Genomic DNA, 27,417 nt, shown 5'->3' on the forward strand with positions numbered 1-27,417 from the left:
CTGCTCCCTCACACATCCCCCTCTGTGCGTCGGTTGAGGTGGGCGGGGTTTGGTAGCGGGGGTGTATAATGTAGCCCGGAAGAGTTAGGGCTGCATGGGATTCTGGGTATTTGTTCTGTTGTGTTTATGTTGTGTTACGGTGCAGATGTTCTCCCGAAATGTGTTTGTCATTCTTGTTTGGTGTGGGTTCACAGTGTGGCGCATTATTAGTAAGAGTGTTAAAGTTTTTTTTATACCGCCACCGTCAGTGTAACCTGTGTGGTTGTTGACCAAGTATGCCTTGCTGTCACTTACGTCAACAAGCGGAAGCCTCATACAAAATGTGGCTGATCAGGCACGCTGGTTGTAGTGGGCGTTAAATGCTGTACCATCACGGCACGCATGACGCTGACAAGCGCTATTAAAAAAACAACGGCCTTCTTTCATCTCCGTAATATCGCTAAAATTCGTTCTATTTTATCCACTAGCGACGCTGAGATCATTATTCATGCGTTCGTTACGTCTCGTCTCGACTACTGTAACGTATTATTTTCGGGTCTCCCTATGTCTAGCATTAAAAGATTACAATTGGTACAAAATGCGGCTGCTAGACTTTTGACAAGAACAAGAAAGTTTGATCATATTACGCCTATACTGGCTCACCTGCACTGGCTTCCTGTGCACTTAAGATGCGACTTTAAGGTTTTACTACTTACGTATAAAATACTACACGGTCTAGCTCCAGCCTATCTGGTCGATTGCATTGTACCATATGTCCCGGCAAGAAATCTGCGTTCAAAGAACTCCGGCTTATTAGTGATTCCCAGAGCCCAAAAAAAGTCTGCGGGCTATAGAGCGTTTTCTATTCGGGCTCCAGTACTATGGAATGCCCTCCCGGTAACAATTAGAGATGCTACCTCAGTAGAAGCAATTAAGTCCCATCTTAAAACTCATTTGTATACTCTAGCCTTTAAATAGCCCCCCTGTTAGACCAGTTGATCTGCCGTTTCTTTTCTTTTCTCCTCTGCTCCCCTCTATCCCTTGTGGAGGAGGGGTGGGCACAGGTCCTGTGGCCATGGATGAAGTGCTGGCTGTCCAGAGTCGGGGCCCGGGGTGGACCGCACGCCTGTGCATCGGTTGGGGACATCTCTGCGCTGCTGACCCGTCTCCGCTCGGGATGGTGTCCTGCTGGCCCCACTATGGACTGGACTCTTACTATTATGTTGGATCCACTATGGACTGGACTCTCACAATATTATGTCAGACCCACTCGACATCCATTGCTTTCGGTCTCCCCTAGAGGGGGGGTGGTTACCCACATATGCGGTCCTCTCCAAGGTTTCTCAGAGTCATTCACATCGACGTCCCACTGGGGTGAGTTTTTCCTTGCCCTTATGTGGGCTTTGTACCGAGGATGTCGTTGTGGCTTGTGCAGCCCTTTGAGACACTTGTGATTTAGGGCTATATAAATAAACATTGATTGATTGATTGATTGATAATCCGGTGCACCCTATGGTCCGGAAAATACGGTACTATTAAACATGTTGTGGAATGGCTCGTGTTGCAGCTAATAGTGGCTAGTAACAAATATTTCCAGTTGACATTTTTTTTTTTACTTCTGGCTATACAGAAGACATTTTGTGCTTTGGTTTCCGCTTATTGTGTTTCTTCTGCGTGTGTGTATCACGTCCGGCAGGACTTGCATGCTCGCCGCAGGAACAGGGCGGGATCATTTGCTTACAAAACTTTCGAAACTCGGTGCCCTCGAGTGTTAAAGGTTGCCAACACTTACTCCAAAAAGTTTTTTTTCCCACCCTCAGGTTGTATACGCATGAAGTATTTGTCCCTGAGATTCAATGGCTCAAGTTTAAGCATGAAAGTTGCGCAACTACTGGATTTATATAGAAAAACTACACAGACAAGCCTGCATCCAATTAAAAGCATGCATGTTTCCCCCCACAGCCAGTAGTGTGGCTGAGGTTAAGGAAAGCAAACAGTAACTTTAGTTGGGGGCATGGGCACCACAAGGCCCCCCAGGAATGTGAAATGTGCTGGCAGAGCACTATTATTACCCCACGTTGTCACAAATGGCGTCCCCCGACACTCCGGGGAGTCCAATTTCAACGTTTTTTTTTTAAGAGGACACTCCCTGTTTTTATTAGAGGCAGTAAAACAACAAATCAAAGATGAAGAGACAGTGAGCTATGAGATGTATGCAAATTGTTCCTCGTGGGAGCACGTGTTTTTCTCGACAAATACCTCGTCTTACGAAAAAGGAATGGGAAAAAATAAGACAGTGCCATCACTATTTTCAGATTTATTCACACATCTACAACTCAAATAGCCCTGGCAGACATATGGCGTCACATAAACGAGGCCCTGGTGAATTAGCTTTATTGCGGCATGCACTTTGAGGAGGACATCTCGTTCTAAGACCTGCATATTGTTTCCATTTCTGATTCGATGCCAATGACTTATATCTTACCAAACTCCAATTGACTTTCTGTATTACTGCAGCAACGCATCTGGTACTTAAGACGATATTTCACTATCTTGACGATACTTGCTCTTTCCCCACACTGATGCTGATGAATTGAACTTCACTGTGATGTCTTTTGTTACTTAACCGCTTGAGATGAGGTCAGTGCTCCGGGCCATCTGTGCCAACTTTCAGTCCGTCCGCAAATGTCTGTGCGTAACTAGGCAACCGTTGATGCATGATCCTATTTATGTCAGAAATTGAATCAAGACCGCTGGCAACGTACACGCCGTTTGAATGCGATCGAACGAGGTCTCTACCTTATTTGTTCCTCTCAGAGGACGACTATCTGCACATTCAGATGGAAAATAATTGCAAAGTCATTGTGTGGCAACTAATTGCTAACTAGCACCTGCTTTTGCCTCAGAAATAATGTGTGAATGCTCAGGGATGCCATCAAATTAAAAAAAAATCTCTGTGAGTAATAATTAGGGGTGTAGCGGTACGTGTATTTGTATTGAACCGTTTCGGTACGGGGGTTTCGGTTCGGTTCGGAGGTGTACCGAACAAGTTTCCACACAGACATATTAAAGGCCTACTGGAAACATCTCTGCGCTGCTGACCCGTCTCTGCACGGGATGGTGTCCTGCTGGCCCCACTATGGACTGGACTCTTACTATTATGTTAGATCCACTATGGACTGGACTCTCACATTATTATGTTAGATCCTCTATGGACTGGACTCTCACTATTATGTTAGATCCACTATGGACTGGACTCTTACTATTATGTTAGATCCACTATGGACTGGACTCTCACAATATTATGTTAGATCCACTATGGACTGGACTCTCACATTATTATGTTAGATCCACTATGGACTGGACTCTCACTATTATGTTAGATCCACTATGGACTGGACTCTCACAATATTATGTTAGATCCACTATGGACTGGACTCTCACGTTATTATGTTAGATCCACTATGGACTGGACTCTCACTATTATGTTAGATCCACTATGGACTGGACTCTCACAATATTATGTTAGATCCACTATGGACTGGACTCTCACATTATTATGTTAGATCCTCTATGGACTGGACTCTCACTATTATGTTAGATCCACTATGGACTGGACTCTTACTATTATGTTAGATCCACTATGGACTGGACTCTTACTATTATGTTAGATCCACTATGGACTGGACTCTCACAATATTATGTTAGATCCACTATGGACTGGACTCTCACATTATTATGTTAGATCCACTATGGACTGGACTCTTACTATTATGTTAGATCCACTATGGACTGGACTCTCACAATATTATGTTAGATCCACTATGGACTGGACTCTCACGTTATTATGTTAGATCCACTATGGACTGGACTCTCACAATATTATGTTAGATCCACTATGGACTGGACTCTCACATTATTATGTTAGATCCTCTATGGACTGGACTCTCACTATTATGTTAGATCCACTATGGACTGGACTCTTACTATTATGTTAGATCCACTATGGACTGGACTCTCACAATATTATGTTAGATCCACTATGGACTGGACTCTCACATTATTATGTTAGATCCACTATGGACTGGACTCTTACTATTATGTTAGATCCACTATGGACTGGACTCTCACAATATTATGTTAGATCCACTATGGACTGGACTCTCACGTTATTATGTTAGATCCACTATGGACTGGACTCTCACAATATTATGTTAGATCCACTATGGACTGGACTCTTACTATTATGTTAGATCCACTATGGACTGGACTCTCACAATATTATGTTAGATCCACTATGGACTGGACTCTCACATTATTATGTTAGATCCACTATGGACTGGACTCTCACATTATTATGTTAGATCCACTATGGACTGGACTCTCACTATTATGTTAGATCCACTATGGACTGGACTCTCACATTATTATGTTAGATCCACTATGGACTGGACTCTCACATTATTATGTTAGATCCACTATGGACTGGACTCTCACGTTATTATGTTAGATCCCCTATGGACTGGACTCTCACAATATTATGTTAGATCCACTATGGACTGGACTCTCACATTATCATGTTAGATCCTCTATGGACTGGACTCTCACTATTATGTTAGATCCACTATGGACTGGACTCTTACTATTATGTTAGATCCACTATGGACTGGACTCTCACAATATTATGTTAGATCCACTATGGACTGGACTCTCACATTATTATGTTAGATCCACTATGGACTGGACTCTCACTATTATGTTGGATCCACTATGGACTGGACTCTCACTATTATGTTAGATCCACTATGGACTGGACTCTTACTATTATGTTAGATCCACTATGGACTGGACTCTCACAATATTATGTTAGATCCACTATGGACTGGACTCTCACATTATTAATCCACTATGGACTGGACTCTCTCACTATTATGTTAGATCCACTATGGACTGGACTCTTACTATTATGTTAGATCCACTATGGACTGGACTCTCACTATTATGTTAGATCCACTATGGACTGGACTCTTACTATTATGTTAGATCCACTGTGGACTGGACTCTCACATTATTATGTTAGATCCACTATGGACTGTGTGGGCATTAAGGGCGCCGCCCTCAACTGGTTCCGGTCGTACCTAACCGACAGGAGTTTTTGTGTAAAAGTAGACAGTTTTATGTCGTCCACGGCTCCTTTACCACATGGGGTCCCCCAGGGCTCAATCCTTGCCCCAATTTTATTTGCGCTTTACCTTCTCCCCCTTGGTTCTATTTTTAGGAAGTACAGTATTGCATTTCATTTTTATGCCGATGATTGCCAGATTTATTTTCCCATGGCACAAAATAACACGGTTCAACGTCTTATTGACTGCCTGCACGACATCAAAGTCTGGCTTTCAGCTAACTTCCTGAGCCTAAATGAAGATAAAACAGAAGTTATGTTGTTCGGTCCAAGTCGCTCTCCCTCCCCCAACGTTGACCTCGGCACTCTGACCCCCGTATCTCAGCGACTGTGTCACAAACCTGGGGGTAAAGTTTGACTCAGATTTTAAATTCGAAAAACAAATCAGCAGCGTCGTTCAAAAAAGCTTTTATCAATTACGCCAAATAGCGAAAGTGAAACCGCTTCTATCAAGGCATGATCTTGAGAAATTAATCCACGCCTTTATCTCGACTCGTCTTGATTATTGTAATGCCCTGTATGTTGGCATTAGCCAGGCCTCCCTCGCCCGCCTGCAGCTCGTGCAGAACTCTGCTGCTCGTCTGCTAACACAGACCCGCAGACGTGAGCACATCACCCCTATTTTAGCGTCCCTTCACTGGCTCCCTGTGCGTTACCGAATCAATTTTAAACTCCTTTTATTTGTTTTTAAATGTCTAAACAACCTCGCGCCAACCTATCTCTCCGACCTCCTTCGGCCTTACTGCCCCACCCGATCCTTAAGATCAGCCGATCAGCTGCTGTTGACGGTCCCTGACACAAGGCTGAAGCTTAGAGGTGACAGAGCTTTCGCCGCTGCTGCTCCCAAGCTCTGGAACGACCTACCCCTGAGTGTTAGACAAGCCTCCTCTCTTCCTGTTTTTAAATCTCTCTTAAAAACATACTTTTATTCCATGGCTTTTAACACTGAGTGATATCCATCCTGCAATGGCGCCCCATAATACACCTGCTGTGAACCTGTTTTTATGTTTTTATTTATTCTATTTTAATTTATTTATTTTTTATCGTGTTCTGTTTGTGTTGTGTTGTGTTTGCTCGGTACTCGTTTTATCTTTTAACCTGTTCATTGTACAGCACTTTGGCTACTCTTGTGGTAAATTTTAAATGTGCTTTATAAATAAAGTTGATTTGATTTGATTTGATACATTCATTAAGAAAAGATAAGGTGCTTTATTTCCACATATTTCCACGCTTCCGGGGGCCACACAAATTGATTTGGCGGGCCGGATCTGGCCCCCGGGCCTTGAGTTTGACACCTGTGTTGTACAGGAAGTGATGTCATCAAAAGGGCAGTCCTCGATGGCTTCAATCAAGCATGCGAAATGAATGAATGAAGCTTTCGTACGCCGAGACATGTAAAGATGCATAAACCGAAAAGGGTAGCAAACAGAGGCGTTCGTAGATCGAGGTTCTACCGTATAAACGCTGTAAAAACATATTATCTCTATTATTGTGGATATAGTAGTAGTCCAACCTGGTCCCTTGGCTCCTCCTCGCAAAAGGCGTCCCAGACGGAAAATAATGGCTCGCTCATACTCCTTCACGATCTGTGTACAGAGGCAAAACACACAAAGAGCTTGTAAATCCTGCTTTCGTGACATTCAACCTATCTATACCCTGTAATTGGATATGTCTCCTTTTTAAAACAACAACATGTTCATTAGAACATCAGCTTACCGGTCTTTGGACCAGTGATTCTCAAACTGTGGTACATGTACCACTAGTAGTACACGGGCTCCATCTCCAGCCAAACAATCACTTTATCAAATATTCAAACTGTGTTTTGTTACAGTGGACGCAAATATTAAATATACTTCTGCTTTATTTTTAATGAATATTTAGGCCTACTTCGCTACTGTGTTTTAATGCTGATCATTATGGTGGTACTTGGGAGAGCCAAGTGTTGTCTGTGGTGGTACTTGGTGAAAAAAGTTTGAGAACCACTGGTATGCAAGAGGTGGCGACTTGTCCAGGGTGCACCCCGCCTTCCGCCCGAATGCAGCGGAGATAGGCTCCAGCACCCCCCGCGTTCCCCAAAAGGGACAAGCGGTAGAAAATGGATGGATGGATGGTATAGACCAGGGGTCGGCAACCCGCAGCTCTTTAGTGCCGCCCTAGTGGCTCCCTGGAACTTTTTCAAAAATGTATGAAAAAAGAAAAAGATGGGGGTAGGGGGGGAAATATATTTTTGTTTTAATAGGGTTTCTATAGGAGGACAACATGACACAAACCTCCCTAATTGTTACAAATCCCATTGTTTTTATTAAACATGCTTCTCTGATGAGAGTATTTGGCGAGCGCCGTTTTGTCCTACTAATTTTGGCGATCCTCGAACTCACCGTAGTTTGTTTACATGTATAACTGTCTTCAACGATGCCAGAGAAAGACGTGTTGTATGCCACCCATTCTTTGTCTCATTTTGTCCACCAAATGTTTTATGCTGTGCGTGAATGCACAAAGGTGAACTTCGTTGATGTTACTGACTGGCGTGGAGCGCTTATCAAGCATATTTGGTCATGATTAAAGGTTTTTAATGATTTGCTTTTAATATCTGATTCTGGCAGCTCTGCCATTTTAGTGCTTTTAGATCTTACAACTGCCTTTGACACAGTCCACCACACAATTCTTTTAGATCGCCTGAGAGACTGTGTGGGTGTCAGGGGGTCTGCATTAGAGTGGTTCAGATCCTACCTGTCAGAAAGGTCCTTCTCTGTCAGGCTGGGGGACGCCACTTCTTCTTCTGCTCCGCTTTACTGTGGTGTCCCCCAGGGATCTATTCTAGGCCCCATCCTGTTTGCACTGTACCTTCTTCCTCTTGGAGAGATTTTTAAGAGGCATGGAGTGTCTTATCACTTTTATGCAGACGACTGCCAAATTTATATGCCTATTTCAAAAGGCCACGGCCCCCTGACACTCCTTCTCAACTGTCTATGCGACGTCAAGGCTTGGTTAGCCCAGAATTTTTTAATAATGAATGAGGGAAAAACGGAAATTTTAGTGTTTGGTCCGGCCCTCACTGACTTGGGACCATTGCAAAATTATGTGCGTCCCAAAGTCACCAGCCTTGGCGTTACTATAGACAGCGATTTTAAACTTGACAAACAAGTCAATGGCGTTTTAAAATCGTGTTTTTATCATCTTCGTCTTTTAGCAAAGGTAAAACCGTTTTTATCTTTTAACCTTTTTGAACAAGTCGTGCATGCTTTTATTTCAAGTCGCCTAGACTACTGCAATGCACTTTATGCTGGCATTAGCCAAAAAGCTCTCTCCCGGTTGCAGTTAGTCCAGAATGCCGCAGCATGACTTTTAACAGGGGCCAGGAGACGCCAGCATACAACCCCAATCCTTGAGAGTTTGCACTGGCTCCCTGTTCATTTTAGAATTGATTTTAAAACCTTGCTGTTTGTTTTTAAAGCTTTACATGGACTGGCACCTCAGTATATCTCGGACCTCATCCAAACTTACAATCCTGCGCGCGCTCTGAGGTCTGAGAGGCAGCTCCAGCTCGTGGTGTCCAAGACGAGACTTAAAACCAGGGGAGACAGGGCCTTCTCTGTGGTCGACCCTAAGCTCTGGAACACTCTGCCCCTCCATGTTCGAACTGCTCCCACAGTGGAGTGTTTTAAGTCTCGTCTTAAGACCCACTTTTATTCTCTGGCTTTTAACACTACGTGAGTTGTGTGGTCCTCTGTTGTCCTCTGTGTTTTTAAAATTTTGCTTTTTGCTTTCTATTTACTGTTTTAATTGGTTTTACCCTTTGAAATAGTTTTTAATCATATTTATTTTATATTGTTTTTAATTGTGTTTAATATTGTTGTGCAGCACTTTGGAAACATTTTGTTGTTTAAATGTGCTATATAAATAAAGTGGATTGGATTGGATTGGATGACTGCGAGCTAATCGATGCTAACATGCTATTTAGGCTAGCTTTATGTACGTATTGCATCATTATGCCTCACTTGTAGGTATATTTGAGCTCATTTAATTTCCTATGTCCTCTGTGTATTTAATTTATATCTACATTTCTCATGACACAGTATCTGTATGTAATATTGGCTGAATTTCTGATAGTTGTTTGTGTGCCATGTTGTTCCAGACCACAGCAAACGTAACTCAGCTTGCATAGATTGTTATAAATCCATTACAAGAAGACAGTCCGCCATTTCCTTTAACTTGGACACACACATCTATACCTTTGGTCATTCTGAGCCAGTAATTTCCAGGAATTATCTCTCCTTCTGAGAAGCCTGCATTTGATTAATGTTTTCCGATGTCAAAATTTCTGTCAGCGAAGATTTGTGTCAGCCTCCGACACATAGTCATTTTGATAGTAGGCTAATTTAGCTAATATAGACACTTACATCATGTGTTGCCTTCATTATATCACTTATAAAAGGCTTTTTGTTTTTTGCGGCTCCAGACAGATTTTTTTGTTGTTGTATTTTTGGTCCAATGTGGCTCTTTCAACGTTTTGGGTTGCCGACCCCTGGTATCGACAATCACAACCCCGCAATATTTCGAATAGTAGCCCACAGAGTAATTGAGAAGCCATACAAATACAACACTAAAAAATAAAAACACGGAAAGGACAAACAAAAATGAATAATAACAACAGTATCAACAACAACAATAATACCATATTTTTCGGACTATAAGGCGCACTTAAAATCCTTTCATTTCGGTGCGCCTAATGTACGGAATAATTTTGGTTGTGCTTACCGACCTCAAAACTATTTTATTTGGTACATGGTGTAATGATAAGTGTGAACGGTAGATGGCAGTCACACATAAGAAATATGTGGAAACTGCAATATGACTCAAGTAAACTACACCAAAATGTTATATGTTCCATTGAACATAAAGAACATTACACACAGCGCTCAAAAATCGATCAAAATGTTTTAATACGACTTTGGTAAGCTATGAAGTCGCACCGCTTGATGGATTATACTGTGCTTCAATTTAGGAGTATTATTATGGTGTGTGTATAAGGTAAGACATATTATCTGGCATTTTGTTCCGCAATATTATGCAAAAGCAACTTTTCTTACCTTCTGGTACCTGCTGATCTATATTTGGGATCTGCATAAGTCCTCGAAATTTGCGTGTCTCCGCCTTTGTAGCCCGTGCTGACACCGTAGTCGATAAGCTTCTTTTTCCTCTATCTTCTTGTTAAAGTTAAAGTACCACTACACACGAGTTGTGGTGAAATGTGTCCTCTGCATTTGACCCATCCTCTTGTTCACCCCCTGGGAAGTGAGGGGAGCAGTGGGCAGCAGCGGTGGCCGCGCCCAGGAAATTATGGGACATTCATCCTCCGCTGTTGCCATTTCTAATATAAAGTAGTGTAAAGGTCTTACTTATATCTGTCAGTAAACTCGCCATGAAAGCGCTAAAACATACCGGTGTAGTGAGTTTACATTATTCACCCAAAGAACTTTAGTTATTAGAGAGTTCCGGTAGGACGTTTTTTTTCACGTGACACATTTCGGGCGTTTTTGTTGCACTTAGTGAGCCACGGATGAGGAGATGCTTCTCCGTTATTGATTGAAAGTAAAGTCTGAATGTCATTAAAACAGTTAGCTCCATCTTTTGACACTTCTTCCACTCCCGTCCTTGCACGCTACACCGCTACAACAAAGATGACGGGGAGAAGACGCTGTCGAAGGTGAGCCACGTAAATAAGACCGCCCACAAAACGGCGCATCCTGAAGCGACTGTCAGAAAGCGGCTTGAAGATGATGTGTAAAACATCATCTATGCAACATTTTGACCAAATAACCACCATTACCGTATTTTCCGCACTATAAGCCGCGCCTAAAAACCACAAATTTTCTCAAAAGCTGACAGTGCGGCTTATAACCCGGTGCGCCTTATATATGGATTAATATTAATATTCATTTTCATAAAGTTTAGGTCTCGCAACTACGGTAAACAGCCGCCATCTTTTTTCCCCGTAGAAGAGGAAGCGCTTCTTCTTCTATGGTAAGCAACCGCCAAGGTAAGCACCCGCCCCCATAGAAGAGGAAGCGCTTCTTCTTCTACTGTAAGCAACCACCCGCCCGCGTAGAAGAAGAAGAAGCGCGCGGGTATTACGTTTCATTTCCTTTGTGTGTTCCATGTTGATATACGACTCCATGCGCGCCCACATCACAGATGGTGTCAAAAAACAAGTGAAGCACACAAATACAACACTCGCCGTCATTCCGGGTGGATTAACCAAAGAACTCCAACCGCTCGATATTGGTGTCAACAGGGCATTTAAAGCACGACTGCGAACGGCGTGGGAACAATGGATGACCGAAGGCGAACACACCTTCACTAAGACAGGGAGACAGCGCCGGACGACATACGCCAACATCTGCCAGTGGATCGTAAATGCCTGGGCGGATATTTCGGTCACAACTGTGGTCCGAGCTTTCCGGAAGGCAGGATTCACAGAACTGCGACGAGACGGAGCCGGCCATTTTGGATCCCGTATTCGCCCAACTTTTTAATTCGGACACCGAAGGAGAAGAATTCGAGGGATTTATGAATGAAGAATAACTTCAGAAAGTGAGCGTTATGTTTATTTTGTGTGTTGTGACATTAACGTTCGAGCAACATTAAGTTATTGATGTTATTGCTCTGCACTATTTTGAATTTTACTATGTTTGTGATTGCACATTACCGTACATTTTGGGAGTGAACAGAGTTGTTAGAACGCTGGTTTTTAATATATTATTAAAGTTTGACTGACCTATCTGACTGTTTTTTTGACATTCCCTTTAGCGCGGTTAGATGCGGCTTATAACAAGGGGCGGCTTATAGGTGGACAAAGTTTTGAAATATGCCGTTCATTGAAGGCGCGGCTTATAACCCAGGGCGGCTTATGGTGCGGAAAATACGGTACATGTTATGTAGACCACAAAGAAATGTTTTACATAGAAAAAAAAAATAGCACGACTCCTTTAATGCACCCTATAATCCGGTGCGCCCTATGGTCCGGAAAATACGGTCCTTACAACCATATCAATAATAACATCAGTAAAAGTGATTGAAGCACACAAACAAATCACTGTTACTATCACTCATTCCTCATCATTTCCATCACTGCCATGGATAGAAACAGAACAATAATAGTGTCACGGTGTCTAACACTCGCATTTCATCTCATAAGCTTGACAACCGCAATGTATCTATTATTCACCAGCTGACCTTAATGCACATCCAAATGGAGATTGGCAGTGTGACCACCATGAGGAGAAGAGACAATCCCACCAGCAGCCAGCCACAGAAGCCAATATCAGAGTCTCCATCGTCCAAGGCTGGAAATTAAAAAAAAAAAAAGACACACTTTTATCATGTTTTGTAGTCATGCACCAAATGTGTAACACTTCCTTCTGTGTTCACTGATCATTTAGCAAGGTTAAAGGCTGCCCTTCCACCCAGTTTAAGCTTCACTTCAAAACAATGATTGACATGCAATAACAGAATTCTTTGGTCTATAGCAGTGTTTTTCAACCACTCGTGTACCATGAGATACTGTCTGGTGTGCCGTCTGAGATTATGTAATTTCACCTAATTGGGGTTACAAATATTTTTTTGCAAACCAAATCCGCAAACAATGTGCTGTTGTTGAGTGTCGGTGCTGTCTAGAGCTCGGCAGAGTAACCGTGTAATCCTCTTCCATATCAGTAGGTGGCAGCAGGTAGATAATTGCTTTGTAGATGTCGGGAACACGGTTTGTCGTGATCACAATATGCAGGCGACAGCGGGAGGCAGTGTGCAGGTAAAAACATACCTGCCAACTTTTGAAATCAGAAAAACCTAGTAGCCAGGGTCCAGGACAAAGTCCTGGTGGGGGGTTCAGGCTTCGCCCCCTGACGCAAAATGATTATTAGCATTCAGACAGGTTAAAATGTTGCTAAAACCATCACTTTTCTATCAGTCACAGTGACTTTTCAAAACAAAAACATTACAGCCAAAATCATATGGGTTGATTGACATGTTTATTCTGTAAGCTAACTTCAATAGTTTGAAATTATTTTGACAGTTAATGCCAGTTATCCTGTCAACCTTTCACAAGACTTCAATTTGTTAATTGAAAGTATAAACAGTATAAACACTTTTTACAGTAAACAAATGGTAAAACAGTACTAAACAATTCCATAAAAAAAAAAAATTGGTGTCATTATTAACTTTCTGTCCAAGCTTGTATAATCTACTGCCTTGTTCAATTGTATAAAATATTCTGTGCCTAAAATTCACATTTCTATCACAATTATCATACTGTAAACATGGTAAGCTAACTTCATTAAAATTAATAGTCCTGTCAATAGCATGGAATTACAATTCAAATGTAGTTTTTTTTTTAAAGCCTTTCAAAAGAATTCAAAATATGAAAAATTAATGAAAATTAATTTAAGCCATCAGACACTTGAAAAGTGGCACATCACATCTCTAATGTAATCATTTGAACTTTTCAACAGAAATAGCACTGCAAAAATATTAAGGACATACTTCTGTATTTTGGTAGTTATGCTGGCAACATTTAACAAGATTTCTTCAACTTGGACTTGAAAGCATAAATAGTATAAACACTTTTAACAGTATAACAGTACTAAACAATTCCAATAGATAACATTGCTGTCATTACCTTTTTGTGGCTAAAATCCGAAAAACGTTGAAAGTTTTCCACTTGTATCGCTAGCAACGGCATTAGACTTGTGTTTTTTTTGTCCCAACGTGGTCTTTTACATCGCTAATTCCTCCGTGTCCGATCGAAAAATCTTGTCTGCACAAGGTGCAATTCGCGTAGTTTTCACCCTTTTTGGAACGGATAATTATTCCCGGATAGGCTTTTGAATATTCTTTACGGAATGACTGCAGTTTTCTTTTCGGTTTAAGACTCGTTTGCGATGTTTCTCCATGATCGTTCGCTCGTTTGGAAACAATGGCAACAGGTGCCTCATGCTTGGCAGCGGTGCTATAAATAGCCTCGCGCATTTAAAAAAAAAAAAATGTTTAATTAATGAAAAACCGTATTTTTTATCACTGCAACTGTAACCCGGAATAGGTTGATGAAAACCGTACTAATTACGGGAAAACCGGAGTAGTTGGCAGGTATGTAAAAAGGTATCTAATGCTTAATCCAAAAGTAAACAAAAGGGGAATGCCACTAAGAAAAGGCATTGAGGCTTGGGGAAGGCTATGCAAAAACTAAACTAGAACTGAACTGGCTGCAAAGTAAACAAAGTCAGAATGCTGGACGACAGCAAAGACTTACAGCGTGTGGAGCAGCAGACGGCGTCCACAAAGTACGTCCAAACGTGACATGACAGTCAACAAAGGATAGCAACAACTTCAACAGTCTTGATTTCTAAAACAAAGCAGGAGCGCAAGACAAGAACTAAAACACTACGCACAAGAGAACACCCAAAAAACTCGCTGGAATATAAAGACAATATAACATACATCCATAAACGTGGATGCATATGCAAAAGTGCAATATATTTATCTGCACAGTAATCTATTTATTTATATCTGCACCTTATTGCTTTTTAATCCTGCACTACCATGAGGTAATGCAACGAAATGTCGTTATTATCTGTACTGTAAAGTTAAAATTTGAATGACAACAAAAAGGAAGTCTAAGTTTAAGTCTTAATCCAAAGTAAACAAAAGGAGAATGCCACTAAGAAAAGGCATTGAGGCTTGGGGAAGGCTATGCAAAAACGAAACTAGAACTGAACTGGCTGCAAAGTAAACAAAAACAGAATGCTGGACGACAGCAAAGACTTACAGCGTGTGGAGCAGCAGACGGCGTCCACAAAGTACGTCCGTACGTGACATGACAATCAACAAAGTATAGCAACAACTTCAACAGTCTTGATTTCTAAAACAAAGCAGGAGCGCAAGACAAGAACTAAAACACTACGCACAAGAGAACACCCAAAAAACTCGCTGGAATACAAAGACAATATAACATACATCCATAAACGTGGATGCATATGCAAAAGTGCAATATATTTATCTGCACAGTAATCTATTTATTTATATCTGCACCTTATTGCTTTTTTATCCTGCACTACCATGAGCTAATGCAACAAAATTCCGTTCTTATCTGTACTGTAAAGTTAAAATTTGAATGACAACAAAAAGAAAGTCTAAGTCTAAGTCTTAATCCAAAGTAAACAAAAGGGGAATGTCACTAAGAAAAGGCATTGAGGCTTGGGGAAGGCTATGCAAAAACGAAACTAGAACTGAACTGGCTGCAAAGTAAACAAAAACAGAATGCTGGACGACAGCAAAGACTTACAGCGTCCACAAAGTACGTCCGTGCATGACATGACAATCAACAAAGGATAGCAACAACTTCAATAGTCTTGATTTCTAAAACAAAGCAGGAGCGCAAGACAAGAACTAAAACACTACGCACAAGAAAACACCCAAAAAACTCCAAATAAGTCAGGGCGTGACAGTACTTACTTATGGTTTGAATTCATATCCAACTAGGGGTACGGGGGTTTCGGTTCGGTTATATACCGAACAAGTTTCCAAACGGACATATTAAGTAGCGTACCGCACGTTGTGTAAACAATGCACACCGAAGCACAACACACGGCATGCTAGCAGCGACCGGGCTAGGACAACATGTAAAAACCAGAGCTGGAAGACCCTCCTGCCTCGTTAAGATCTCCCGTTTGGGAACACTTCGGTTCGCGGTGTGATACAACAATGGAGGACGGAGGTTTGCCGACATTGTTCAGCAGCTGCTTCTGACAACACGTCAAACATGCTAACCCATTTGAAGCGTCACCACCGCATTCAAGCAGCCTCTCCTCGGCGAGTCAGGCAGGGCTAAAGCAATAACAAATGTTTTTATAGCAGCAGATTTAAGACCATATTGCATTAAAAACTAGATTTTGACCCACTTCTAAGGTGGAAGAACAATAAGCCCAGGAAACAGAGTGGACCGACACCAGCAGATGACATGGCACCCCAAACCATCACTGATGGTGGAAACTTTACACTAGACTTCAGGCAACGTGGATCCTGTGCCTCTCCTGTCTTCCTCCAGACTCTGGGACCTCGATTTCCAAAGGAAATGCAAAATTTGCATGGTTGGGTGATGGTTTGGGGTGCCATGTCATCTGCTGGTGTCGGTCCACTCTGTTTCCTGAGATCCAGGGTCAACGCAGCCGTCTACCTGAGATCCAGGGTCAACGCAGCCGTCTACCAGCAAGTTTTAGAGCACTTCATGCTTCCTGCTGCTGACCTGCTCTATGGAGATGGAGATTTCAAGTTCCAACAGGACTTGGCACCTGCACACAGCGCAAAATCTACCCGTGCCTGGTTTACGGACCATGGTATTTCTGTTCTAAATTGGCCCGCCAACTCCCCTGACCTTAGCCCCATAGAAAATCTGTGGGGTATTGTGAAAAGGAAGATGCAGAATGCCAGACCCAAAAACGCAGAAGAGTTGAAGGCCACTATCAGAGCAACCTGGGCTCTCATAACACCTGAGCAGTGCCAGAAACTCATCGACTCCATGCCACGCCGCATTAACGCAGTAATTGAGGCAAAAGGAGCTCCAACCAAGTATTGAGTATTGTACATGCTCATATTTTTCATTTTCATACTTTTCAGTTGGCCAACATTTCTAAAAATCCCTTTTTTGTATTAGCCTTAAGTAATATTCTAATTTTGTGACACACGGAATTTTGGATTTTCATTTGTTGCCACTTCAAATCATCAAAATTACATGAAATAAACATTTGAATGCATCAGTCTGTGTGCAATGAATAAATATAATGTACAAGTTACACCTTTTGAATGCAATTACTGAAATAAATCAAGTTTTTCAAAATATTCTAATTTACTGGCTTTTACCTGTATGTATGTTATGACATTGTGTACAAATTTGGTAAATAAATAACCCAAAAATGTATATTTTGTTGTTTTCTTACTGTACCGAAAATGAACCGAACCGTGACCTCTAAACCGAGCTACGTACCGAACCGAATTTTTTGTGTACCGTTACACTCCTATATCCAACGCTTGCGAGAACGACTTTTTATCGTCAATATCAGCTCCTGAGTTTCATTTTTTTTATATTTTCTGCTGGTGGTGTGCCTCCATCCGGATTCTTTCAAACCAAAACAAAATGCACCTTGGCTCCAAAAAGGTTGAAAAACACTGGTCTACAGAGGTGATGGGGATTCCAGTACCTTCCGCATCATGTAAAGTGCTGCTCGGACCTACAGACAAAGGTCAAGGGTCAAAACACCATTGTTTTGTTCAAAGAATGTGCTGTAAACTTGAACGACTAATCCTACACGCCATGGAAACAGGCGCATGCTGACGTCATAATTAGTCTCCGCCCACATATGGATTATATGTGCGAGACACGGTACTGGTTAAATAAAAATAATATTTAAATGAGTATTTTACCCACACAAGATGTCATTTTATGAAGCAAAAAACGGCATTAATTACTGGGTTTTTTTCAAAAAGCAGCTGTGTGTTACATTTAATTACGTCCGTAGCAAAACATTGGTTAGCTCATCTTTAGCTAGTTTGTTGGTACCATTTCCAAACAAACATGCCTATCCCAGTACTTATATTCCCCTAACTGTAATATTTCATCTTTAATGGCTTTATTAAGGTTTAGGTGCCCGGAGATTGAAACATTACGACGTTAAACGCGAGTAAAAATCCTATGTTATAAAAAAAATCCCAAGTAGTGTTTTTACCTTTGTTACTCGATTGGCGTTCTCGTCTTTCTGCAGCCTTCATCGCAACTTCTTCGTCGTCCATGGAAAAGACTTTGGGCACGAAAAGATAACAAAGAGTGTAAAGTAACGAGTCTTGTGTCGTTAAACAAGTCGTGAGGGCGATGTTTGTCTCTTCGTGCCTGTGGATTCTCTTCACCCTGCGCGCAGGCTTGAAGGTTCTGTGACGTAGGCGGGCTAAATGAAACTATTTTTGTTCATGACAGGCAGAAATGCTGGATATGAGATATGTTTTTATTACAGCTACAATTCACATACAAATCGGCTATGGCTTAGTCTAACTCGGGGGGGATGGGTTCAGAATATGCCTGTAAGTCAAACGGAGAGGTAAAATTCTCCCTTTTTTCACCAGCCACGCCTTTTTTCTTCTGGCCACAAAAGTTTATAGATTTCCTTTCCCGCACAGACTCGCCCCTTTCCCGCACCCCTCCCAGTTTGTTGCACATCTTTAAATGAAGAAATGTTATATTCAAAATCTGCACATTGTCGTGTTATTCAACATTAGTGATGGGTTGATGAGGCGTCATGAAGCGTTTCGACACATTGCAAAACTGTATTGATACTGTGTCGATACTGTGTCACTAAATACTGACATCTGCTGGACATTAAAAATCCCTACAGGCAACCTATGGACCGACTCAACTGACACTGATTTGATGCCCTAGTACAGGGGTCACCAACCTTTTTGAAACCAAAAACTACTTCTTGGGTACTGATTAATGCGAAGGGCTACCAGTTTGATACACACTTGAATAAATAAATATATTGTCATTTGTAAGTTACACGTAAGTGTGATTTAAACAAGAATAGCTAAATAAATAAATTAATATATATAAAAAAAATGGGTATTTCTGTCCGTCATTCCGTCGTACATTTTTTTTTCCTTTGACGGAAGGTTTTTTGTAGAGAATAAATGATGAAAAAAACACTTAATTGAACGGTTTAAAAGAGGAGAAAACACGGGAAAAAATGTAAAATAAAATTTTGAAACATAATTTATCTTCAATTTCGACTCTTTAAAATTCAAAATTCAACCGACAAAAAGAAGAGAAAAACTAGCTAATTTGAATCTTTTTGAAAAAATTAAAAAAATAATTTATGGAACATCATTAGTCATTTTTCCTGATTAAGATACATTTTAGAATTTTGATGACATGTTTTTAAATTGGTTGAAATCCAATCTGCACTTTGTTAGAATATTTAACAAATTGGACCAAGCTATATTTCTAACAAAGACAAATCAGTATTTCTTCTAGATTTTCCAGAACAAAAATTTTAAAAGGAATTCACAATACTTTGAAATAAGATTTAAATTTGATTCTACAGATTTTCTAGATTTGCCAGAATATTTTTTTTGAATTTTAATCATAGTAAGTTTGAAGAAATATTTCACAAATATTCTTCGTCGAAAAAACAGAAGCTAAAATATTTATTATTCTTTACATTTAAAAAAAATAAATTACTTGAACATTGATTTAAATTGTCAGGAAAGAAGAGGAAGAAATTTAAAAGGTAAAAAGGTATATTTGTTTAAAAATCCTAAAATCATTTTTAAGGTTGTATTTTTTCTCTAAAATTGTATTTCTAAAAGTAATAAGAAGCAAAGTAAAAAATAAATGAATTTATTTAAACAAGTGAAGACCCATCCATCCATCCATTTCCTACCGCTTATTCCAAGTGAAGACCAAGTCTTTAAAATATTTTCGTGGATTTTCAAATTCTATTTGAGTTTTGTCTCTTTTAGAATTAAAAATGTCGAGCAAAGCGAGACCAGCTTGCTAGTAAATAAATCCAATTTAAAAAATAGAGGCAGCTCACTGGTAAGTGCTGCTCTTTGAGCTATTTTTAGAACAGGCCAGCGGGCGACTGATCTGGTCCTTACGGGCTACCTGGTGACCGCGGGCACCGCGTTGGTGACCCCTGCCCTAGTATATACAATAATATAAACCAAGTCATTGTATTTCATTTAGGATTATTTCATATCTTCATTTAAATAAAAATATATGTTTATCTTTTTTAGATACAGTCAATAAATAATGTGAACATGTATCATAACATGGAAATCTAAGAGAACGTGTTGTGGATGATTGTGGACTGGGAATTTTTTTAATTTTATTTTTTTACACATTTTTATAAAAAAATTCAAAAGGTTTTTCCGACGTATTACATTTTAGACGATTTCTCTTCTTAGTTATTATTTCTCCGGCTGTAGAAAAGACCCGCTCACAGGGCACAGAGGAGGCGTCAGTGCGACACAGTTCGCGTATCGGTCACGTGACCAAAACAGCTCATGATCGGTCACGTGACTTTCTAAAAGCGGTACGCGCACCGACACAGGGTTTCGCTCTATGAGCTCGACGCATGCGCCGATGCATCGGTGTTACCGGACCCATCACTATTCAACATTCCATCCATCTAATCCTTATAACTTTCCATCCATCCATTTTCTTCCGCTTATCCGATGTCGGGTCGCGGGGGCAGCAGCCTAAGCAGAGAAGCCCAGACTTCCCTCTCCCCAGCCACTCCGTCCAGCTCCTCCCGGGGGATCCCGAGGCGTTCCTAGGCCAGCCGGGAGACATAGTCTTCCCAACGTGTCCTGGGTCTTCCCCGTGGCCTCCTACCGGTCGGACGTGCCCCAAACATCTCCCTAGGGAGGCGTTCGGGTGGCATCCTGACCAGATGCCCGAACCACCTCAACATTCACAAATCCCTAAACGTTGAAAGAGCCATATTGAACTAATTTGTCTGTAGCCGCAAAAAAATGAAAAGTTGTATATAAGTCTTATGCTGGACGACAGCAAAGACTTACAGCGTGTATGACAGAACTAATTTGTCTGTAGCCGCAAAAAATTAAAAGTTGTATATAAGTCTTATAATGAAGGCAACATGTGTCTATATGAGCTGTAATAGCCTACTATCAAAATGAGTATGTGTCGCAGGCTGAAACAAATCTTTGACAGAAATGTTGAAATGTAATATTTATACTAGTGCCATCCCATTCCTAGCCCATAGGGTTCAATATGACCTTTTGCAGCTATTACAGCTTCAACTCTTCTGGGAAGGCTGTCCACAAGGTTGCGGAGTGTCTTTATAGGAATTTTTCCGACCATTCCTCCAAAAGCGTATTGGTGAGGTCACACACTGATGTTCGGTGGAGAAGGCCTGGCTCTTCAGTCTCCGTTCTAATTCATCCCAAAGGTGTTCTTTCAAGTTCAGGTCAGGACTCTGTGCAGGCCAGTCAAGTTCATCCACACCAGACTCTGTCATCCGTGTCTTTATGGACCTTGCTTTGTGCACTGGTGCACAGTCATGTTGGGAAGAAGAAGGGGCCCGCTTCAAACTGTTCCCACAAGGTCAGGAGGATGGAATTGTCCAAAATGTTTTGGTATCCTGGAGCATTCAAAGTTCCTTTAACTGGAACTAAGGGGCCGAGCCCAACTCCTGAAAAACAACCCCACACCATAATTCCTCTTCCACCAATTTCACACAATTTCACTCCGAAATGTAGCGTTCTCCTGGCAACCTCCAAACCCAGACTGGTCCATCAGATTGCCAGCTGGAAAAGCGTGATTCATCAGTCCAGAGAAGGCGTCTCCACTGCTCTAGAGTCCAGTGGCGACGTGCTTTACACCACTGCATCCCACGCTTTGCATTAGACTTGGTGATGTATGTCTTAGATTCAGCTGCTCGGCCATGGAAACTGTTGCGTTTTGGACCAGTTGTTCCTCCCAGGGAATTCAAGTCACAATTCGCTCCCAAGCTCTTTACGACACTTAAAGCTGAGTTGAAAAACCACCAGAGACAGAATAGGTATTTTGTTGTATATTTTCAAAGCTTTGCCAATATACATTTTGAGACCAGTCTAACCCTAGAACATTCTATTGCGCCTCCTAAAATGGTCTGTCTTCCCAACGCCCAAAACCCCTCTTTCCTTCCCCCTCCCTAGCCATAATACAAGCACAACGTCTCCCTAGTCATAATACATTCCAAAGAACTCAAGGTTAACACACACAGTTTACTTGCTGACAGAGCATCAAGAGAAGAAATGGAAAACACGAGCTGTTTTCAAATATGACTAAGAAATGAAAGAAGTACAACTTAAATTCGGATATATGTAAATATCTGAAAAACCCATTCCATGAAGCTCTCTGCGTATTGTACGTGGGCTAATTGGAAGGTCACATGAAGTTTGGAGCTCTGTAGCAACTGACTGTGCAGAAAGTCTTTGCACTATGCGCTTCAGCATCCGCTGACCCATTTCTGTCACTTTACGTGGCCTACCACTTGGTGGCTGAGTTGCTGTTGTTCCCAAACTCTTCACTTTTCGTATAATAAAGCCGACAGTTGACTTTGGAATATTTAGGAGCGAGGAAATTTCACGACTGGATTTGTTGCACAGGTGGCATGAACTGAACTGGCTGCAAAGTAAACAAAAACAGAATGCTGGACGACAGCAAAGACTTACAGCGTGTATGACAGTTCCACGCTGGAAATCACTGAGAGCGGCCCATTCTTTCACAAATGTTTGTAGAAACAGTCTCCATGCCTCAGTGCTTGATTTTATCCACCTGTGATTAGGACACCTGATTCTCATCATTTGGATGGGTGGCCGAATACTTTTGGCAATATAGTGTATGTTAGTCATGAAAAAGGTAGTAGTCTGCAAACTAACAAACAGATGGACAAACAAGTATAGATGAACATAAATAAACACAAATTACAGCACATTGCAGAGCAGGGGTGTCAAACTTGTGTTTATTGAGGGCCACAACGCAGTTATGGCTGGCCTCTGAGGGCCGCTGGTAACAGCAAATAACACGTCCATTTGCCCATGCGTTTGATTAGATAAAAAATAAAATAAAAAATAAAAAAAAAGTAAAAAAATGGCACATCAGTCACCAGAATTTTACTATTTTTTATGATTTATTACAGTAAATGTAAAAACAGTACTACTGTTTTTTTTTGTTTTGTTTTTTATAGTAAACAAAAAGCTGGGGTACCCTTTTTCCATTCACAGTAATACACCATATCAACAACAACCCTGGACTTTATAGTAAAAAAAACTTGCAGCTCAGTCGCCAGAATTTTACTGTAAAATATATATATATATATATATTTTTTTTACAACATATTACAGTAAATGGAAAAACAGTACTGCTGTTTTTAAATTTTTTTTTTTTACTGTAAACAAAAAACTGGGGTACCGTTTTTCCATTCACAGTAATACACCATACAAACAAACAACACTGGACTTTAATGTAAAAAAAATTGCAGTTCAGTCGCCAGAATTTTACTGTGAAATATATAGTTGTTGTTTTTTTACAACATATTACAGTAAATGGAAAAACAGTACTACTGTTTTTTTGTTTTTTGTTTTTTACAGTAAACAAAAAACTGGGGTACCGTTTTTCCATTCACAGTAATACACCATACAAACAAACAACACTGGACTTTAATGTAAAAAAAATTGCAGTTCAGTCGCCAGAATTTTACTGTGAAATATATAGTTGTTGTTTTTTTACAACATATTACAGTAAATGGAAAAAACGTATTACTATTTTTTATTTTTACAGTAAACAAAAAACTGGGGTACCCTTTTTTTATTCACAGTAATACACCATACAAACAAACAACCCTGGACTTTAAAGTAAAAAAACTTGCAGCTCAGTCGCCAGAATTGTACAGTAAAATATATATATATATATATATATATATATATATATATATATATATATATATATATATATTTTTACAACATATTACAGCAAATGGAAAAACAGTACTAATGTTTGTTTTTTTCTTTACAGTAAACAAAAAAACTAAGGTACCGTTTTTCCATTCACAGTAATACACCATACAAACAAACAACCCTGGACTTTACAGTGACAAAAACTTGCAGCTCAGTCGCCAGAATTTTACTGTAAAATATATATATATATATATATATATATATATATTTTTTTTTACAACATATTACAGTAAATGGAAAAACAGTACTACTGTTTTTTGTTTTGTTTTTTACAGTAAACAAAAAACTGGGGTACCCTTTTTCCATTCACAGTAATACACCATAAAAACAAACAACCCTGGACTTTACAGTGACAAAAACTTGCAGCTCAGTCGCCAGAATTTTACTGTAAAAAAAAAATATATATATATGTGTATATATATATATATATATATATTTTTTTTTACAACATATTACAGTAAATGGAAAAACAGTACTACCGTACTAGTTTTTTTGTTTTTTACAGTAAACAAAAAACTGGGGTACCCTTTTTCCATTCACAGTAATACACCATAAAAACAAACAACCCTGGACTTTAATGTAAAAAAAAACTTGCAGCTCAGTCGCCAGAATTTTACTGTAAAATATATTTGTTTTTTTTTGTTTTTTTTACAACATACTACAGCAAATGGAAAAACAGTACTAATGTTTGTTTTTTTCTTTACAATAAACAAAAAATGAAGGTACCGTTTTCCATTCACAGTAATACACCATACAAACAAACAACCCTGGACTTTACAGTGAAAAAATTTGCAGCTCAGCTGCCGGAATTTTACTGTAAAATATAGTTTTGGGTTTTTTTTTCCAACATATTACAGCAAATGGAAAAACAGTACTACTGTCTTTTTTTTTTTTACAGTAAACAAAAAATTGGGCTACCGTTTTTCCATTCACAGTAATACACCATACAAACAAACAACCCTGGATTTTACAGTAAAAAAACTTGCAGCTTAGTCGCCAGAATTTTACTGTAAGATACATATATATATATTTTTTTTTACAACATATTACAGTAAATGGAAGAACAGTACTAATGTTTTTTTGTTTTTTTTACAGTAAACAAAAAATTAAGGTACCGTTTTCCATTCACAGTAATACACCATACAAACAAACAACCCTGGACTTTACAGTGACAAACACTTGCAGCTCAGTCGCCAGAATTTTACTGTAAAATATATGTTTTTTGTTTTTTTTACAACATCCATCCATCCATTTTCTACCGCTTATTCCCTTCGGGGTCGCATATTACAGCAAATGGAAAAACAGTACTACTGTTTTTTTTTTACAGTAAACAAAAAACTGGGGTACCCTTTTTCCATTCACAGTAATACACCATATCAACAACAACCCTGGACTTTATAGTAAAAAAAACTTGCAGCTCAGTCGCCAGAATTTTACTGTAAAATATATATATTTATTTTTATTTTTTTTTTTTTACAACATATTACAGTAAATGGAAAAACAGTACTGCTGTTTTTAAAATTTTTTTTTTACTGTAAACAAAAAACTGGGGTACCGTTTTTCCATTCACAGTAATACACCATACAAACAAACAACACTGGACTTTAATGTAAAAAAAATTGCAGTTCAGTCGCCAGAATTTTACTGTAAAATATATTGTTGTTGTTTTTTTGTTTTTTTACAACATACTACAGCAAATGGAAAAACAGTACTAATGTTTGTTTTTTTCTTTACAATAAACAAAAAATTAAGGTACCGTTTTCCATTCACAGTAATACACCATACAAACAAACAACCCTGGACCTTACAGTGAAAACATTTGCAGCTCAGCTGCCAGAATTTTACTGTAAAATATATAGTTGTTTTTTTCCCCAACATATTACAGCAAATGGGAAAACAGTACTACTGTCTTTTTTTTTTTTTTACAGTAAACAAAAAACTGGGCTACCGTTTTTCCATTCACAGTAATACACCATACAAACAAACAACCCTGGATTTTACAGTAAAAAAACTTGCAGCTTAGTCGCCAGAATTTTACTGTAAAATATATGGTTTATTTTTATTTTTTTACAACACATTACAGTAAATGGAAAAACAGTACTACTCTTTTTTTTATACTGTTAACAAAAAACTGGGGTACCGTTTTTCCATTCACAGTAATACACCATACAAACAAACAACCCTGGACTTTACAGTGACAAACACTTGCAGCTCAGTCGCCAGAATTTTACTGTAAAATATATATATATATATATATATATATATATATATATATATTTTTTTTTACAACGTATTACAGTAAATGGAAAAACAGTACTACTAGTTTTTTTTGTTTTTTACAGTAAACAAAAAACTGGGGTACCCTTTTTCCATTCACAGTAATACACCATAAAAACAAACAACCCTAGAGTTTAAAGTAAAAAAAACCTTGCAGCTCAGTCGCCAGAATTGTACTGTAAAATACATAGTTGTTGTTTTTTTTATAACATATTACAGTAAATGGAAAAACAGTACTAATGTTTGTTTTTTTCTTTACAGTAAACAAAAAAACTAAGGTACCGTTTTTCCATTCACAGTAATACACCATACAAACAAACAACCCTGGACTTTATAGTGACAAACACTTGCAGCTCAGTCGCCAGAATTTTACTGTAAAATACATAGTTTTTTTTGGGTTTTTTTTTACAACACATTACAGTAAATGGAAAAACAGTACTACTGTTTTTTTTATACTGTTAACAAAAAACTGGGGTACCGTTTTTCCATTCACAGTAATACACCATACAAACAAACAACCCTGGACTTTACAGTGACAAACACTTGCAGCTCAGTCGCCAGAATTTTACTGTAAAATATATAAATATATATATGTGTATATATATATATATATATATATTTTTTTTTTTTTACAACGTATTACAGTAAATGGAAAAACAGTACTACTAGTTTTTTTGTTTTTTTACAGTAAACAAAAAACTGGGGTACCCTTTTTCCATTCACAGTAATACACCATAAAAACAAACAACCCTGGACTTTAATGTAAAAAAAAACTTGCAGCTCAGTTGCCAGAATTTTACTGTAAAATATATTGTTGTTGTTTTTTGTTTTTTTTACAACATGCTACAGCAAATGGAAAAGCAGTACTAATGTTTGTTTTTTTCTTTACAGTAAACAAAAAACTAAGGTACCATTTTCCATTCACAGTAATACACCATAAAAACAAACAACCCTGGACTTTAAAGTAAAAAAAAACTTGCAGCTCAGTCGCCAGAATTTTACTGTAAAATATATATATATATATATATATTTTTTTTACAACGTATTACAGTAAATGGAAAAACAGTACTACTAGTTTTTTTGTTTTTTACAGTAAGCAAAAAACTAAGGTACCGTTTTTCCATTCACAGTAATACAGCATACAAACAAACAACCCTGGACTTTACAGTGACAAACACTTGCAGCTCAGTCGCCAGAATTTTACTGTAAAATATATAGTTTTTTTTTAGTTTTTTTTTTACAACACATTACAGTAAATGGAAAAACAGTACTACTGTTTTTTTTATACTGTTAACAAAAAACTGGGGTACCCTTTTTCCATTCACAGTAATACACCATAAAAACAAACAACCCTGGACTTTAATGTAAAAAAAAAACTTGCAGCTCAGTCGCCAGAATTTTACTGTAAAATATAT

General features: G+C 39.2%; 1 protein-coding gene across 3 annotated transcripts in view; it reads right to left on the reverse strand.

Moving 5' to 3' along the window:
* stom (stomatin) overlaps positions 1-18,110 on the reverse strand; it is a 48,891-nt gene extending 30,781 nt beyond the window's left edge. For 2 of the 3 annotated variants that reach the window (XM_061980868.2, XM_072915362.1), the window contains exons 1-4: positions 17,938-18,110; positions 17,413-17,442; positions 12,398-12,507; positions 6,675-6,747 (exon numbers count right to left, since the gene is read on the reverse strand). In XM_061980868.2, the coding sequence (XP_061836852.1) occupies positions 6,675-6,747; positions 12,398-12,507; positions 17,413-17,442; positions 17,938-18,001 (277 nt within the window). In that variant the 5' untranslated portion in view covers positions 18,002-18,110. The remainder of the gene's footprint in view (positions 1-6,674; positions 6,748-12,397; positions 12,508-17,412; positions 17,443-17,937) is intronic. The other variant, XM_072915363.1, reaches the window with a different exon arrangement.
* Between the last annotated feature and the right edge of the window lie 9,307 nt (positions 18,111-27,417).

Source organism: Nerophis lumbriciformis, linkage group LG20, assembly GCF_033978685.3.
Source record: "Nerophis lumbriciformis linkage group LG20, RoL_Nlum_v2.1, whole genome shotgun sequence".
In the NCBI taxonomy this organism is placed as follows: Eukaryota; Metazoa; Chordata; class Actinopteri; order Syngnathiformes; family Syngnathidae; genus Nerophis; species Nerophis lumbriciformis.